The sequence below is a fragment of the Bufo bufo genome, chromosome 3 (assembly GCF_905171765.1).
Source record: "Bufo bufo chromosome 3, aBufBuf1.1, whole genome shotgun sequence".
In the NCBI taxonomy this organism is placed as follows: domain Eukaryota; kingdom Metazoa; phylum Chordata; class Amphibia; order Anura; family Bufonidae; genus Bufo; species Bufo bufo.
The window spans coordinates 424281695-424297800 of NC_053391.1; the positions used below are offsets into that span (position 1 = coordinate 424281695).

At 43.8% G+C, this 16106-nt stretch overlaps 2 protein-coding genes across 8 annotated transcripts in view; one reads left to right on the top strand and one right to left on the bottom strand.

Moving 5' to 3' along the window:
- Nucleotides 1-5601, bottom strand: part of SENP7 (SUMO specific peptidase 7) — a 90476-nt gene extending 84875 nt beyond the window's left edge. For 4 of the 7 annotated variants that reach the window (XM_040424971.1, XM_040424969.1, XM_040424970.1 and 1 more), the window contains exons 1-2: nucleotides 5374-5536; nucleotides 3785-3860 (exon numbers count right to left, since the gene is read on the bottom strand). Coding sequence is in view for 6 of the 7 variants with exons in the window: in XM_040424969.1 (XP_040280903.1) it covers nucleotides 3785-3847 (63 nt within the window). In the remaining variant the exon portion in view is untranslated. Of the gene's footprint in view, nucleotides 1-3784; nucleotides 3862-5307; nucleotides 5539-5572 lie in introns of those variants that run through there. The other 3 variants (XM_040424968.1, XM_040424967.1, XM_040424966.1) reach the window with 3 other exon arrangements.
- Nucleotides 5602-6980: 1379 nt separating this feature from the next.
- LOC120993449 (putative protein FAM172B) lies at nucleotides 6981-14418 on the top strand. Its single transcript, XM_040421956.1, has 2 exons — nucleotides 6981-7070; nucleotides 12775-14418. Exon 2 carries the CDS (start codon nucleotides 12780-12782, stop codon nucleotides 13848-13850), a length of 1071 nt encoding a protein of 356 aa, XP_040277890.1. The 5' UTR covers nucleotides 6981-7070; nucleotides 12775-12779; the 3' UTR covers nucleotides 13851-14418.
- Nucleotides 14419-16106: the final 1688 nt, after the last annotated feature.

Below are 16106 nucleotides of genomic sequence, written 5' to 3' on the forward strand. Positions count from 1 at the left end.
ATCAATAGGACGTATCTACAATACCCTGCACTGCCACTACTAGGCAAGTCCAATCAGCACTGAAAACTATTGTGTTGTTTGGCCAATTAGAACTACAAAAGAATACAGAGGATTTTTGCACACGTGAGCCATGCATAAATGCAAACACACAGTGGCCTTAAAGGCTATGTACACCTTTGGGGGATTTTTATATATTTTTTGCATTGTACTCCTTTTGAGCTAAAAATAATTTTTTTAATTGGTCTTTATTAAAAATAATATATGCTCTAGTAGCCCCCTTTGGATTTTCTGTCTTTTCCGTCATCGGGGAAGCAGACGGACTCCTTTTCTCATCCGTATCATTGGGGGACACAGTCTTGACCTTGAGTATAGCTATTGCCACTAGGAGGAGAAAATAAGCAAAAAAAAGTGTTAGCTTCTCCTCTCAACTATATCCCTCCTGCAGACACTGAGCTAATCAGTTTTAAAGAGGACCTTTCACTAGAATAAAACATCTAAACTGACTATACAGACATAGAGAGCGGCGCCCAGGGATCCCCCTGCACTTACTGTTATACCTGGGCGCCGCTCCGTTCTCCCGTTATAGCCTCCGGTATCGTCACATGTTAGGCTCCACCCAGGGGAACCTGCCGGCATCTCATTCTCCCATGCTGTAGCGCTGGCCAATCGCAGCGCTCAGCTCATAGCCTGAGAGAAAAAAAAAACCCTCTCAGGCTATGAGCTGAGCGCTGCGATTGGCCAGCGCTACAGCATAGGAGAAAGAGACGCCGTCAGGTTCCCCTGGGTGGAGCCTAACTATGAAGATACCGGAGGCTATACCGGGAGAACGGAGCGGCGCCCAGGTATAACAGTAAGTGCAGGGAGATCCCTGGGCGCTGCTCTACATGTCTGTATAGTTAGTTTAGATGTTTTATTCTGGTGAAAGGTCCTCTTTAAGCTTAGTGTCCACAGGGAAAGCGTACCGCTTCAGTGGCCGGGATCCACCCTTCCGGGTTACTGCTCATTTTGCTCGGGGAATGGTAGGGCAGTACATCATGGGGCTTCGGCCTTTCAGGGGTGCAGGGCGGCTGCCTGGTCATCTGGGCACACTTTTCCAAGTTTTAAAGAGTGCACACCTTTGCATCTTCTGACACTTCTCTGGGGCGCAGAGTTTTTCAGAAAGCGGTCCTCGGATAGGTAGGATGGCTTCTTTGTTTAGGAGTCACCCTGGGGACTGCTCTGGAACGTCCCAAGGTCAAGACTGTGTCCCTCAATGATACGGATGAGAAAACTAGATTTTTGTACTTAACGTATAATCTGTTTCTGTTTCGTTCATTCGGGGACACAGCTCCCACCCTGTATGTACATTACTGGTTCTCCTAGATGGGTCCTTCTGGTTCTTCAGGATGACCCATCTCCGGTTTTCTTCCTTTTTTTTATTATTTGCTGTTGGCTTCTTCTGACTGCTGCTACTGCTTTTGTACAAACTGATTAGCTCAGTGTCTGCAGGAGGGATATAGCTGAGAGGAGCAGCTAACACTTTTTTTTGCTTAGTGTCGCCTCCTAGTGGCAGTAGCTATACCCAAGGTCAAGACTGTGTCCCCCAATGAACGGAAGAGAAACAGATTTTACGGTAAGTACAAAAATCTAGTTATCTCTGCTCTCTGACCTACTAAACACTCATTATGGCTCAGGTCCTATCTTACTGATAAGAATGTGGCTTAAATAAGTGTTTATGACTTCTCAGTAGTTTAGAGATGAGGTTTATTAGATGCCCGACACAAGTAGAAAGTGAAAGTATCAGTCACACAGCTAGAAAAACAGTTAATCCTTTGTGACAGAACTGCTCAATATTTTTTAATAAAGGCCAATTGAGAAAATAATTTTTAGCAAAAAATGAGTAACACGAAATCATAATAAAATTGCCTCCGAAGGTGTACATAGCCTTTAAAGAAATATTGCAGGATTTTAATAATGATGGCCAGTCCTTAGAACAAAGCTGGTTCCCATCAATGTGAATGTGTTGCCATAACCAGCTCCAACCACTGCACAATGGATGGCGCTGTGAAATTCCAGCACTGAAGTTACTGCAGAATAGCTGTACTGTGGGGATGCGCAGACCCCCGACAATTAGAAATTGATGGCCTACCCTGAGAATAGGCCAGCAATACTAAATTCCTGAAATACCCCCTTAAACAGGAACTGTCACCTCTACTGACATTTTGGAAACTTAGTAGTGTTCAGAACTTCACTAGTAGCATGGTGCTCGTGGAGGGCCAGAAATTTTATAAAACTCACAAAGTCTCGGCACTCATGTCTTTTAGACATTCTGCAAAATTACAGTACTATTTATGGTACATGCTCTGAACAAATAAGAAGTCACTGCAATGAAGATGTGAGTGCCGGGGCTTGGTGAGTTACACTGACCTCCCCTGTTTTAGTAACTCCTTAATTTACCAATGTAATAACAAATCTTTTCACATAACTAAAATTCTGGTGGACCCTATTGCTGACTGTTAACAATTCATTTATAAGCATCCAGAATAATGGAACCGGGTTAGATGAAAAGATGCTCCAGAATTGCCATTACATGGGGAATGCATTAGTTACTAGAGACATGTCAGGAGAGGTGACAGGTCTTCTAAGGGTACTTTCACACTAGCGTTAGTGTGATCCGGCAGGCAGTTCCATCGTCGGAGCTGCCTGCCGGATCCACCGATCAGTGTGACAACTGACAGCATTTGTAGACGGAACCAGGTGTGGATCCATCTACAAATGCATTGCAAGAACAGATCCGTCTCTCCGCTTGTCATGCGGATGGACAGATCCGTCTTGCGGTCTTTTTCACCGTTTTCCCGGTCTGCGCATGCAGATCTGTCCTTCAGTTGTTTTGTAATGCCGGCACTAATGCAAGTCAATGGGAATAAATGCCGCATTCCGGCGACTGATTAGGCATTTTGGACGGACATAATACCGCAGCATGCTGCGGTATTATGTCCGGCCAAAACGCCTGACAGTGAGTGAACGGAAGGCATACTGATGCAAACTGAACGGATTTCAATCCATTCAGAATGCATTGGGATATGCCTGATCAGTTTTTTTCCGGCATAGAGCCCTTTTGACGGAACTCTATGTCGGAAAAGAATAGCGCAAGTGTGAAAGTACCCTAAGTCACTGGTGAGCAGATTGGGACAAGGTAAGGGCTCCCCTGAAATTTTTGATTGCTTCCATTAGCCAAAAGGCACAATATTTATTGTTCTATTTGGTCTAATAATCCAGTGGACCTGTCTATATACTATACTGCCCTTACAGCATGGGCAGCATAGTATGATGACAGATACCCTAAAAGAACCTGTCACTGGGATTATGGGTATAGAGCTGAGGACATGGGTTGCTAGATGGCTGCTAGCAGATCCACAATACCCAGTCCCCATAGCTCTGTGTGCTTTTATTGTGTAAAAAAACGATTTGATACATATGCAAATTATCCTGAGATGAGTCCTGTACATGAGATGATTCAGGGACAGGACTCATCTCAGGTTAATTTGCATATGTATCAAAACTTTTTTTTACACAATAAAAGCACACAGAGCTATGGGGACTGGGTATTGCGGATGTGCTAGCGGCCATCCAGCAACCCATGTCCTCAGCTCTATACCCAAAATCCCGGTGACAGGTTCCCTTTAAACGATAGCTGCTGTCAGTACAGCCATCTGTAATATCAATCTGAATAATGTCAGCACATGAGATCTGCCATGTGTTCTAACTGCATATACTATAATACGAACGTCTGTACAATACCTACCCCATTACTTCTGCCACTTGGCGATGTGAATGGCGGGGACTCCCTTTTCTGTTTATCCATCATGGTTACTCACTCACTGAAATATAACCATTATAAAATGTTAGATCATGCTGGCACAAAAAAAACAAAGACATACTGATAGGGAACTTAGACTGTGAGCCCCATTGGAGACAGTGTAATGCTAATGTCTGTAAAGCGCTGCGGGACATGTCAGTGCTATATAAGGCCCCTTTCACACGGGCGACAATTCCACGCGGGTGCAATGCATGAGGTGAACGCATTGCACCCGCACTGAATCCAGACCCATTCACTTCAATGGGGCTGTGCACATGAGCGGTGATTTTCACGCATCACTTGTGCGATGCATGAAAAATCACAGCATGTTCTATATACTGCGTTTTTCACGCAACGCAGGCCCCATAGAAGTGAAATGCGTGAAAATCGCATAGCATCACCACTTGCTTGCCACGCATCAATGCGATTTTCATGCATGGTTGCTAGGAGATGATGTTAGTAAATTGATTAAAGTCAATTTACTGTATTATTTTCCCTTATAACATGGTTATAAAGGAAAATAATAGCATTGTTAATACAGAATGCATAGTACAATAGCGCTGGAGGGGTTAAAAAATATATATAATTAACTCACCTCATCCTGTTGTTCGCGCAGCCGGCATCGTCTTCTTTCTTCTTCTTTCAGGACCTGCAAAAGGACCTTTCATGACGTTAGCGCAGGTCCTGCTGAATAAAGATAGAAGGATCTTCTATCTTTATTCAGCAGGAACTGCGCTGGGATTACATCATCAAAGGTCCTTTTGCAGATCCTGAAAGAAGAAGAAAGAAGACGATGCCGGCTGCGCGAACAACAGGATGAGGTGAGTTTAAAAAAAAATGTAACCCCTCAAGCCACATTTTAGTAAGCATTCTGTATTCAGAATGCTATTATTTGCCCTTATAACCATGTTAGAAGGGAAAATAATAAAATATACACAACACCTAACCCAAACTGGAACTTCAGTGAAGAAGTCCGGGTTCGGGTCTGGGTACCACATTCAGTTTTTTCTCACGCGCGTGCAAAGCGCATTGCACTTGCGCGGAAAAAACTGAACATCGGAACGCAATCGCAGTCAAAACTGACTGCAATTGGGTACCTACTCGCGCAGTTTTCCCACAATGCATACACACAACACATCTGGAGCGCCAATGTGAAAGAGGCCTAAGTAATACTAATATCTGTAAAGTGCTGCGGAACATGTCAGTGAGTAAAATAAATAAAATCCTAAAACCATATGGTTCTACTGGCAGACATTCAGTACAGTGTGTCCAAGCTAAAATCCTCCATATCCTCCATCCCCTCAGGGAAGTCAGGGACAGAAACCCCTTCAGCATACAGCAACTCATGGTCATTTTCGGCTTCTGCCACAAGTGGATGAGATATTTACATACAAAAAGCAGCAGCGAAGGAAACCGTAAGGATGACTACTTATTTCTCCTATTCAGGGACCCCCGCTGCCCCCTCTGACCTGTCATATTCCTATGGCACACATTCCCAGAGCCACCGCACAGCACAGAAGCCGCACAATACATACACAGCGTCCATTAAAGGTTTATTTGCAGCTCAGGACTGTTCAAATTACTTCAACTGAGGTCGAAAACAAAAATAGTGACGTCACGAGCCATGCGCCATTTCCAGGGGCCCAGCGACTACATGTTCTCGGCGTACACTGACCATAAACCGTCACTGGCCACAACACACAGTCAGCCGTGGTCAATCCCCTCCCCCAACACCCAGCCTCTACCCCTTCCCGACAGCTGTACTCGCGGAAGTGACGTAGGAAGGCTACGTAATGAAACGTATCATGTGACCTGTCACGTGACTGCAGTGCTGGCTGCCCGAGAAGTGAGCAGTACCATCTAGTGGCTGTAGGTAGGCAGTGTGTACTGTATGGTCCGTAATGGCGTACTACCCGCTGTATAGATTTGCACCATAGGCATTGACGCCAGACCTGTCGGTTTTAATGGCTTGCATTCTTCAAAAGAGCTAGAGTTGCCCACTGCACTTTACCACCCTCTATGCCAAGCAGGGGTCTCAGCAGTAGGCATTGATGGCATATTTAAAGGGCTTGTCCAGCTTTTATTAAGTGATGGCCTGTCCTCAGGTTAGGTGGTAACTAGCTGGTGGGGGTGCCACACCCTGCACCCCAGTTATTAGCTGTTCATGTGTAGCTCGAGAACTACACCGCGCTGTCAACTGTACAATGGGGGATCTGCATTGACAAGCTCTGTCTACTGGCCAGGTAACACAGCTGTGTAGTTCCAACGCTGGGGTGCAGAGGGTCAGAAACACCCCCTCCCCCATCGATCTAATATTGATGGCCTCTATGCCAAATCCTAGACAACCCCTTTAAGATACGTAACTTTTCCATAAAACCTTTGATGTGTCACAGAGACATCAAAAGTTTAGATCTGAGCGCCGAGACCATCCCAATCTCTAGAACGAGGGAAGAGAAGCGCACACGTCGCACTCTGTCTGCAGAGGACGCCATCGAGATGAGCCCATCTCGTGTAGCGATGGGAGAGAGGGCCATATGCACACACTTCCTTCCCCTCGTTCTAGGGATCGGTGGGGGTCTCAGCACTCAGACCTCCACCGATCTAAGCTTTTCATATGTCTCCATCACATATCAAAAGTTTTTTGAAAAGTTAGTTAATGGGTTACACGGCGACAAAAAGGGTACAACTACACTGTGTCATGTGTCGCACATCTTTTGTAATACTAGTCAATGGTGTCGCACTGCGACATACTGCGTCACGACAGTCGCACAGAAATCCCACTCAGATGGCAGTCGCAGCATCTCGCGGTGTGACACCATTGACTATCATTATAAAAAACGTCATGCGGCTTTTCTGCGACACATGTTGCCGTGTAGCCCTAGCCTAAGGGTGCGGGGGTGAAAAAAATGAGTTGCAAAATTCATGGCCCAATCTGCGTGTTTTATGTTTTTGCAGATTTGCATTGGATTTCAGCCCACGCTATTTAAAAGGGTGACATTTGAGGTGAAACTCCCTCAGGAAGAATTCACCCGCTAGCCGCACCACAGGTCATTTTACATGGTTTTTCTTGTTAAAATCTCACCCGCTTTGCTCATAATGTAATACGCTGCGGATTTTCCTTTCCTAAAATCCAAACAGGAAATCTGCAGCATTCCTCCACACTTGGGCGCAGCCTCACAAGGAAAGGAGTTATTCCTTCTGTCCGAGGACATCAGCTGCGGAACCCTAGAAGGTAAAACCCACCTGTATTGTCTCATCTGTTTGTAGTAAGACGACATCAGACATTATTGTTGGAGATCCCAGGTGTTCACACTGCGGATTCAGCACCAAAATCCCGGTGGCTTCTGCATGGCATCCAGCGTTTTTGAAGTCACGACTGCACCAAGAAAGGAAATGTCCTTTCTTGGTGCAGTGTCTGAATTGACACTGCTACATGCTGCGACGGGTACCCGTTTGCGGTTTAGCTCCATTCAGTGAGGCTAAACTGCGATCACGTACGTGGCATTGAAAGTGAAAAACCACAGCGCGTTTAGTCTCTGGGAAAACCAGTTTGAGCATACCGTAAGGGCTCATTCATCACAAAACATTGAGGACGCCCGTGTGCCTTTCACCATTTACGGAACTGACGGCCCCTTATAGAAATGCCAATTCTTGTCCACAAAATGGACAAGAATAGGACATAGAAACATAGAATGTGTCGGCAGATAAGAACCATTTGGCCCATCTAGTCTGCCCAATATACTGAATACTATGGATAGCCCCCGGCCCTATCTTATATGAAGGATGGCCTTATGCCTATCCCATGCATGCTTAAACCCCTTCACTGTATTTGCAGCTACCACTTCTGCAGGAAGGCTATTCCATGCATCCACTACTCTCTCAGTAAAGTAATACTTCCTGATATTACTTTTAAACCTTTGCCCCTCTAATTTAAAACTGTGTCCTCTTGTGGTAGTTTTTCTTCTTTTAAATATGCTCTCCTCCTTTACCGAGTTGATTCCCTTTATGTATTTAAAAGTTTCTATCATATCCCCTCTGTCTCTTCTTTCTTCCAAGCTATACATATTAAGGTCCTTTAACCTTTCCTGGTAAGTTTTATCCTGCAATCCATGTACTAGTTTAGTAGCTCTTCTCTGAACTCTCTCTAGAGTATCTATATCCTTCTGGAGATATGGCCTCCAGTACTGCGCACAATACTCCAAGTGAGGTCTCACCAGTGTTCTGTACAGCGGCATAAGCACTTCACTCTTTCTACTGCTTATACCTCTCCCTATACATCCAAGCATTCTGCTGGCATTTCGTGCTGCTCTATTACATTGTCTTCCCACCTTTAAGTCTTCTGAAATAATTACTCCTAAATCCCTTTCCTCAGATACTGAGGTCAGGACTGTGTCAAATATTCTATATTCTGCCCTTGGGTTTTTACGCCCCAGGTGCATTATCTTGCACTTATCTACATTAAATTTCAGTTTCCAGAGTTCTGACCATTCTTCTAGTTTTCCTAAATCCTTTTCCATTTGGCATTTCCCTCCAGGAACATCAACCCTGTTACATATCTTTGTGTCATCAGCAAAAAGACAAACCTTACCAGCGAGGCCTTTTGCAATATCACTTATGAAGATATTAAACAAAATCGGTCCCAGTACAGATCCCTGTGGAACCCCACTGGTAACATGACCTTGTTTTGAATGTTCTCCATTGACTACAACCCTCTGTTGTCTGTCACTCAGCCATTGCCTAATCCACTCAACAATATGGGAGTCCATGCTCAATGACTGCAGTTTATTGATAAGTCTTCTATGTGGGACAGTGTCAAAAGCCTTACTAAAATCTAGATATGCGATGTCTACTGCACCTCCACCGTCTATTATTTTATTCACCCAGTCAAAAAAATTTATAAGATTTGTTTGACATGATCTCCCTGAAGTAAACCCATGTTGTTTTTCATCTTGCAATCCATGGGATTTTAGATGTTCCACAATCCTATCCTTTAATAGGGTTTCCATTAATTTGCCTACTATTGATGTCAGACTCACTGGTCTATAGTTGCTCGATTCCTCCCTACTACCTTTCTTGTGAATGGGCACGACATTTGCCAATTTCCAATCTTCCGGGACGACTCCTGTTACTAATGATTGGTTAAATAAATCTGTTAACGGTTTTGCCAGCTCACCACTAAGCTCTTTTAATAATTTTGGGTGTATCTCATCAGGCCCCTGTGACTTATTTGTCTTCACCTTAGACAGCAAACTTAGAACATCTTCCTCTGTAAAGATACATGCATCAAACGATTTATTAGTCATTCTTTCTAGTGGAGGTCCCTCTCCTTTTTCTTTTGTAAAAACTGAACAGAAGTATTCATTAAGGCAGTCGGCTAGCCCTTTATTCTCTTCTACATACCTTCCGTCCTTTGTTTTTAATTTAGTTATTCCTTGTTTTAATTTCCTTTTTTCATTTATATATCTGAAGAATGTCTTATCCCCTTTTTTCATAGACTGAGCTAGTTTTTCTTCTGCCTGCGCTTTAGAAGTTCTTATAACTTGCTTGGCCTCTCTCTGCCTAATCTTGTAGATTTCCTTATCTTCATTGCTCTGGGTTTTTTTATAATTACAAAATGCTAGCTTTTTATTTTTAATGATTTGGGCCACTTCTGCTGAGTACCACAGTGGTCTCCTCCTTTTTTTGCTTTTACTGACAAGTCTAATGCAATTTTCTGTTGCCTTCAATAATGCACCTTTTAAGTAGTCCCATTTCTCCTGGACTCCATGTAATCCGTTCCAGTCTGATAAGGACTCATTTATGACTAATTTCATTTTTGAAAAGTCTGTTTTTCTAAAATCTAAAACTTTTGTTTTTGTGTGGTGGGACTCTTTCACAGTTCTTATATTAAACCACACTGACTGGTGATCACTAGATCCCAAGGTTTCGCCTACAATGACATCATATACCGAATCCCCGTTTGTGAATACCAAATCCAAAATGGCCTCCCTCCGGGTTGGCTCCTCAACCACTTGTTGTAGAGATAACCCCAGTAGGGAATTTAGAATATCTGTACTCCTGGTAGAACTTGCTATTTTGGTTTTCCAGTTTATATCTGGAAGATTGAAATCTCCCATAATGATAACTTCTCCTTTTATTGTCATTTTAGCTATTTCTTCAACTAGTAGATCATCTAGTTCTTTAACTTGACCAGGTGGTCTATATATCACACCTACACGAGTTACTGCATGGTTAGCAAACTGCAATGTAACCCAAACTGACTCTATGTTGGCCTCACCAACTTGTATTAGGTTAGATTTAATGCTATCTTTCACATACAGGGCCACTCCTCCTCCTTTCTTGCCTTCTCTGTCTCTTCTGTATAAAGAGTACCCTGGTATGGTTATGTCCCAGTCATTTCTTTCATTAAACCATGTCTCCGTAACAGCCACTAAATCTACATTCTCAGATGCCATTATTGACCCAAGTTCATAGATTTTTTTACCTAAACTGCGAGCATTTGTAGACAGGACTCTGAGCTTATCATTTCTTAACCTCTGTGCTTCTGACCTGTTCTGGCATTGTTTCGGGGGGCAATTGGACTCTTTTATTTTCACTCTTTTGCCCCCCCTTCCTAGTTTAAATACTCTTTCGCAAATTCTTGGAGTTGTTCACTAAGTACATTTGTTCCTTTGAGAGAAAGATGCAAGCCATCTTTTTTGTACAGTTCCTTTCTATTCCAAGTAGAGCTATCATGAGAAACAAAGCCAAATCCTTGCTCTTGACACCATTTACCAAGCCATATGTTGAACTCCTTTATGCGCCTCTGCCTATCATTCTGAACATTATGCACAGGCAGAACTTCAGAAAATGAAATGGTGGATGCAAAATCCTGTACGTCATTACCAAGTGTGATAAAAGATTTTTTCACCTCTGACACTTCATTGCAAGCCAGGTCATTTGTCCCTAGATGGACAAGAACATCCACGTCCCCTTCCTGCTTTGCTTGCTTAACAATATTAATAATAAGCATTCCTCCACACATCTATCTTTTTTGCAGCGCCACGGAACGGAGCTACGGATGCGGACCCATTCATACTTTCATGTGAATGAGCCCTAAGGGTAGTTTCACACCCAGCTTTTTTTGCCAGTTTATTTTTTTTTTTGCTGTTTTTGAGCAAAAGCCAGAAGTGACTTGGAAGGGAATGAGAAATACAAAGGAAGGACTTATACTTCTCTGTCCTGCTGGATCCACCTCTGGTTTTTGGTGACACTACCCTAATGGCGATGTATTAGGGAATTGCAATTCACGCAGGGTTGTCCATCTAAAGAACTCCTCTTTAAAGGGGTTGGCCCATCTCCTACATTGGGGGCATATCACTAGGATATGCCACTAATGGCCTCATGCACACGGCCGTTGTTTTGGTCGCATTCACTTCAATGAGGCCGCAAAAGATCCGGACAGCACTCCGTGTGCTGTCCGCATCCGTTGCTCCGTTCCGTGGTCGACAAAAAAAAATATAACCTGTCCTATTCTTGTCCGCGTTTTGCGGACAAGAATAGGCAGTTATAATAATGGCTGTCCGTGCCGTTACGCAAATTGCGGAACGCACACGGACGCCATCCGTGTTTTGGGGATCCGCGATTTGAGGACCGCAAAACACACAACGCTCGTGGGCATGAGGCCAATGTCTGATATGTGCACGTCCCACCTCTGGGACCCGCACCTATCTCTAAAACTAAGTGCACAAAGTGACGGAGAGTGGATCACGCATGCGCGGCCGCTCTGCATTCATTTCTATGGGAGTGCTGAAAATAGTCGATCGGCATGCTCAGCTATTTTCGGAAGTCCCATAGAAATGAATGAGAAGCGCACCATGGAAACTGTGATCAGCCTGCAATGAATGCAGGATAAATGTGTGATTACATCTAGTCATACCGAATAAATGGGGGACCACGTGAGTCTCCTGGAGCATGCTGTGTGCGCCAAGAAAGTCCCTCTTTGGACGGATGACAAAAGAGTGGCTGCCCTCTGTTGGGCTGATATACGTGGATATATCTGTTGCTGCATGGAACAGTCTGCTGGGCTATTCCACCCAGTAATGTCTATACACTCGCATCCATTGGAGGTATACATCTGACGGACAGTGTAAAATGCAGTATGAAAGACGCCTGAGCAGTGTTTCCTCTTCCAGCTGCTTTGGTCTGTCGTAGAATAAGGTACCTGGATGACAGCCCGTCCCCTTCCCCGCCCCACGTCACACCCACTTTTTTCGACCTGGCGTGAGCGGGGGGGAAAGTCGCAGATTGCTGTGCAAATAACCATTGTGCCGAAATCTACCCCTGAAATACGCCTAATATAGGCATATTTCAGCCTAATAAATGACCCCCATACTGTCTATGTGCCGTCTCTCTTTTTTCTTTTCAGACCCATTAAGGGTGCTTTTACACATGGCAGAAAAATCCACAGGAAATTACGCAGATGTGGATTTTGTTGCAGATTTCTGTGTGGATTGCATCCCCCACAGAAATGAACGGAGACATTCTGGGGGTCATTCAGAAAGCCCCGCTTTACGACTTTTTAAATGCTATTTTGCCGCACAGCGTTTTTGCTCCTTGGTCGGGAGTGACAGGGCACAGCAGTGGCCAGGACTTAGGCCCCGACTCATTTACTGTCTTTTGACACCTGGAAACAGGCGTAAAAGCGGAGTGAAGACTACTCTAGTCAGGGCCTGGAGTAGTTTTCACCCTAGGCGCAGGGACTGCCAGCAGTGCACCTAATTTATTAAATCAATTAGAATTCGAGCCCGAAGAAGGGGAAACTGGTGCTAAATGCAGGGTATTATATCTGGGACATTGCCTGACTGGATAATGGTCCGAGGGTGTTATTCCCCTATGTACACACGTCACCTTGTAATGATAGGTTTGCTTTATTATTATTTTTTTTTATTACTTAGAAACGATGGAAGGACTGATGAGATTCATACCAGGTCTTGAAATTCCTAATTGTCTCGAGGACTTACAGTACTCTTTCAATCAGCGTGGAGAGCTGAGGCATTTGGTTACCAAGGAACCGTTTGTCTACAATTACTACAAAAATGAACACGATAGAAATCACAAACGCTACAAAATTCTTGGCGATATGATTACACTTCATGTATATGAGCTACTTGAGAAAGAATGCAATCTTGAACAAATTACCATTCCTATTGATGCCAGCGACGAAGAACCAAAGTCCTTCTTTTTCATGAGTAAGCAACCGCTAAGTAAGCAGACAAACCTGGTCATTCTGCTTCAAGATAGTGGGGTAATCCGAGCTGGACAATGGAGCCAAAAAGTGATAGTCCATCACTCTCTGGACAGAGGAACCCAGATCCCATACATTACCTCTGTCTTAAGGGACAATAGCTCTGTAATTGTCCTAAACCCCAATGACAATTGTGTGGAGATGAAAGAAGAGCCCCAAGCTCTGTTGAAGAAAGAAGATGAGGCCAGCTCACTTGAAACCAGGCATGCATCTGGCTTATTTAGAACTGATGAGGAACTCATTCTTCCCAAAAGATGTAGCAGCTCCCCAGAAGAACACACCAGCTATGTCTGGGAGCACTTTATTTCGAAGAGTGCAGCTAGGAATGTGTCCTTTATTGCACACGGGTACGGTGGCTTAGTGTTTATGGATTTGCTTTGTAAGAAAAGCCAAGAGGTCATGAGTAAAGTAAGTGCGGTGGCATTCATAGATTCAAGGCATCATGCTCTTCATCAGGCAAGAACTGACCCAGAAATACAGACTTGGATACACTTGCATTGCAGAAGCTGGGTATTAAGTAGCAAACCTTTAGACAGACCTAGTGGCCCCTTAAGAAAACAGGACTGCAGCAAGGTATCAGCTGGAACGGAAAAACATGAACTCGCACCTTCTTTTGCTCTTCAATCTATTTTACGATTTCTTAGTAGATCTTCAAAGAGTCGTCGAAATTCAGTTCCACCTATACGCACAATGCTAACTAGAAGTTCTACAAGGAAGTCTGTGTGAAAAGCACATCTAGAAAAAAATGTACAAAAAGCATAAAAAATACATTTCAGTGTGTGCCTAAAACACAGCATGTTGTGAACTACAGTACTCCAAAAAAGGCATTGTCATTTACGTATTCAGTTTACAATTTTGTCTTCTCTATGATGGATTCGTATTAAGGCTAGGGCTACATGGCGATCTTGGGCGTGATAGGTGTTGCACAGCCAAGGATCGCAGTTGTAGCACTGTAGCCATAGAAATGAATGGGGTCGCAGCCCAACTTTCATGTTTGCCACGACCGCAGATTTGCAGAAAATCCATCAGGGTTGTTTTTTTTTGCGATTCTGGGGTCATGGTTGTGGCAAGCACATGAGTCGTGCTGCGGCCCCATTAATTTCTATGGCTGCAGTTCCATACTGTGGTCCTTGGCTGTGCAACACCTGTCACGCCCAAGATGGCCGTGTACCCCAGCCTAAAGGTTCCTTTACATGGGACGACGATCTAGCAGATTGTCGGGAAACGTTCATTCCCAAGAATCTGCTGATCGCTAGCGGAGGAGACCGCTGTATTTACATGCACAGATCTCCTCCAGAGTATGGGGAGAAGTGATCGCTAATGCCATCGCTCTTTCCCATACTGTCTCATTGTTTCCCAGCAGCAGATCGTGTTTACGCAGCACAATCTTCCACCGGGAAATGATGATCTTTTGTGCTGCACAAAAGATCCAATTACCCGGCGGATGAGCACTTTGATCATCCATCTGGTAATTTTACACCGCTAGGTCATCGCTAGCGAGTGTTACTAGTAACGAGTTAGCGATAATCTGTTCAATTGTCGGCCAGTATAAAGGGCCCTTGGAGGAAATCCTAATGTATTATCAAGTTGAGTTTACGACGAATGGTGAGATTGGTGATCCTGCGGTTTCAAGTTAATATTCAAAGTGATTGTCCGGATGGAAAAATTATTTAGAAAAGAACATGTTAAAGACTATGTACACCTTTGGAGTCCATTTTGTTTATTATTGCATTTAACAAATTTTTGGCTAAAAATCGTATTTTCAATTAGGGTGTATGCCTATAACAGAAAGGGGGTATTGGGCTCAATTACTATAATGTCTGCACCTGTTTTCCTCAGTAAAAAGCCTGTTTCCGGCTGTCTTATTTTTTAAGTCTCATTTACCAACTGATTTGGTGCCTGTTTTGGAGGCATTTGCACCTGTTGCGCCTATTTTAAGTTTTAAGACTAATTCAGAAGTTTTCAAACTTTTGCTCCTATTTTCCGACTTTTTTTGCACCTAATTTTAGATCACTTGCGACACATTTTCATGCGCATACTAATTACACCTGTCTTTGTGACTTTTAATCTATCTTACAAGAAAACAACCACTAGATGTCAGACTTAAATGGGTATTCCGGTAAAGTAACTTAATTTTGGAAAAACTAGATAAAGGATGCAAGCTGTGACCCAACCAGAACCCATACCTATACATATAAGCAGAATTTCAATTTACCTTGCAATCCATTTGTCTAGCTCCTATGTGAGCCTGCAACACACTGAGAGTATCATGGCGCCTGATCTTCCCTCACAGAACTTCAAAGACTACAATCCCCACAATCCCTAGCTTTTCTGCTGTGAGTGTTGATGATTAGTTGCCTGATATACAGTCCAGTCACGCCCCCTCTACTCAGTAATCAGCAGCACACTAAGGCCTCTTTCACACGGGCATCATGTTTTTGGCCCGGGTAAGATGCGGGTGCGGTGCAGTAAAATGCACAATTTTTCCGCGCGAGTGCAAAATATTGTAATGCATTTTGTACGCGCGTGAGAAAAATCGCCATGTTTGGTACCCAAAAATCGGCATGTTTAGTACCCAAAAATCAGCATGTTTAGTACCCAAACTTCTTCACAGAAGTTCGGGTTTGGGATCGGGGTTGTGTAGATTGTATTATTTTCCCTTATAACATGGTTATAAGGGAAAATAATAGCATTCTTATTACAGAATGCATAGTACAATAGGGCTGGAGGGGTTAAAAAATAAATAAATAATTTAACTCACCTAAGGCCTCTTTCACACTTGCGTTGTCCGGATCCGGCGTGTACTCCACTTGCCGGAATTACACTCCGGATCCGGAAAAACGCAAGTGTACTGAAAGCATTTGAAGACGGAACCGTCTTCCAAATGCGTTCAGTGTTACTATGGCACCCAGGACGCTATTAAAGTCCTGGTTGCCATAGTAGTAGTGGGGAGCGGTATACTTACAGTCCGTGCGGCTCCCC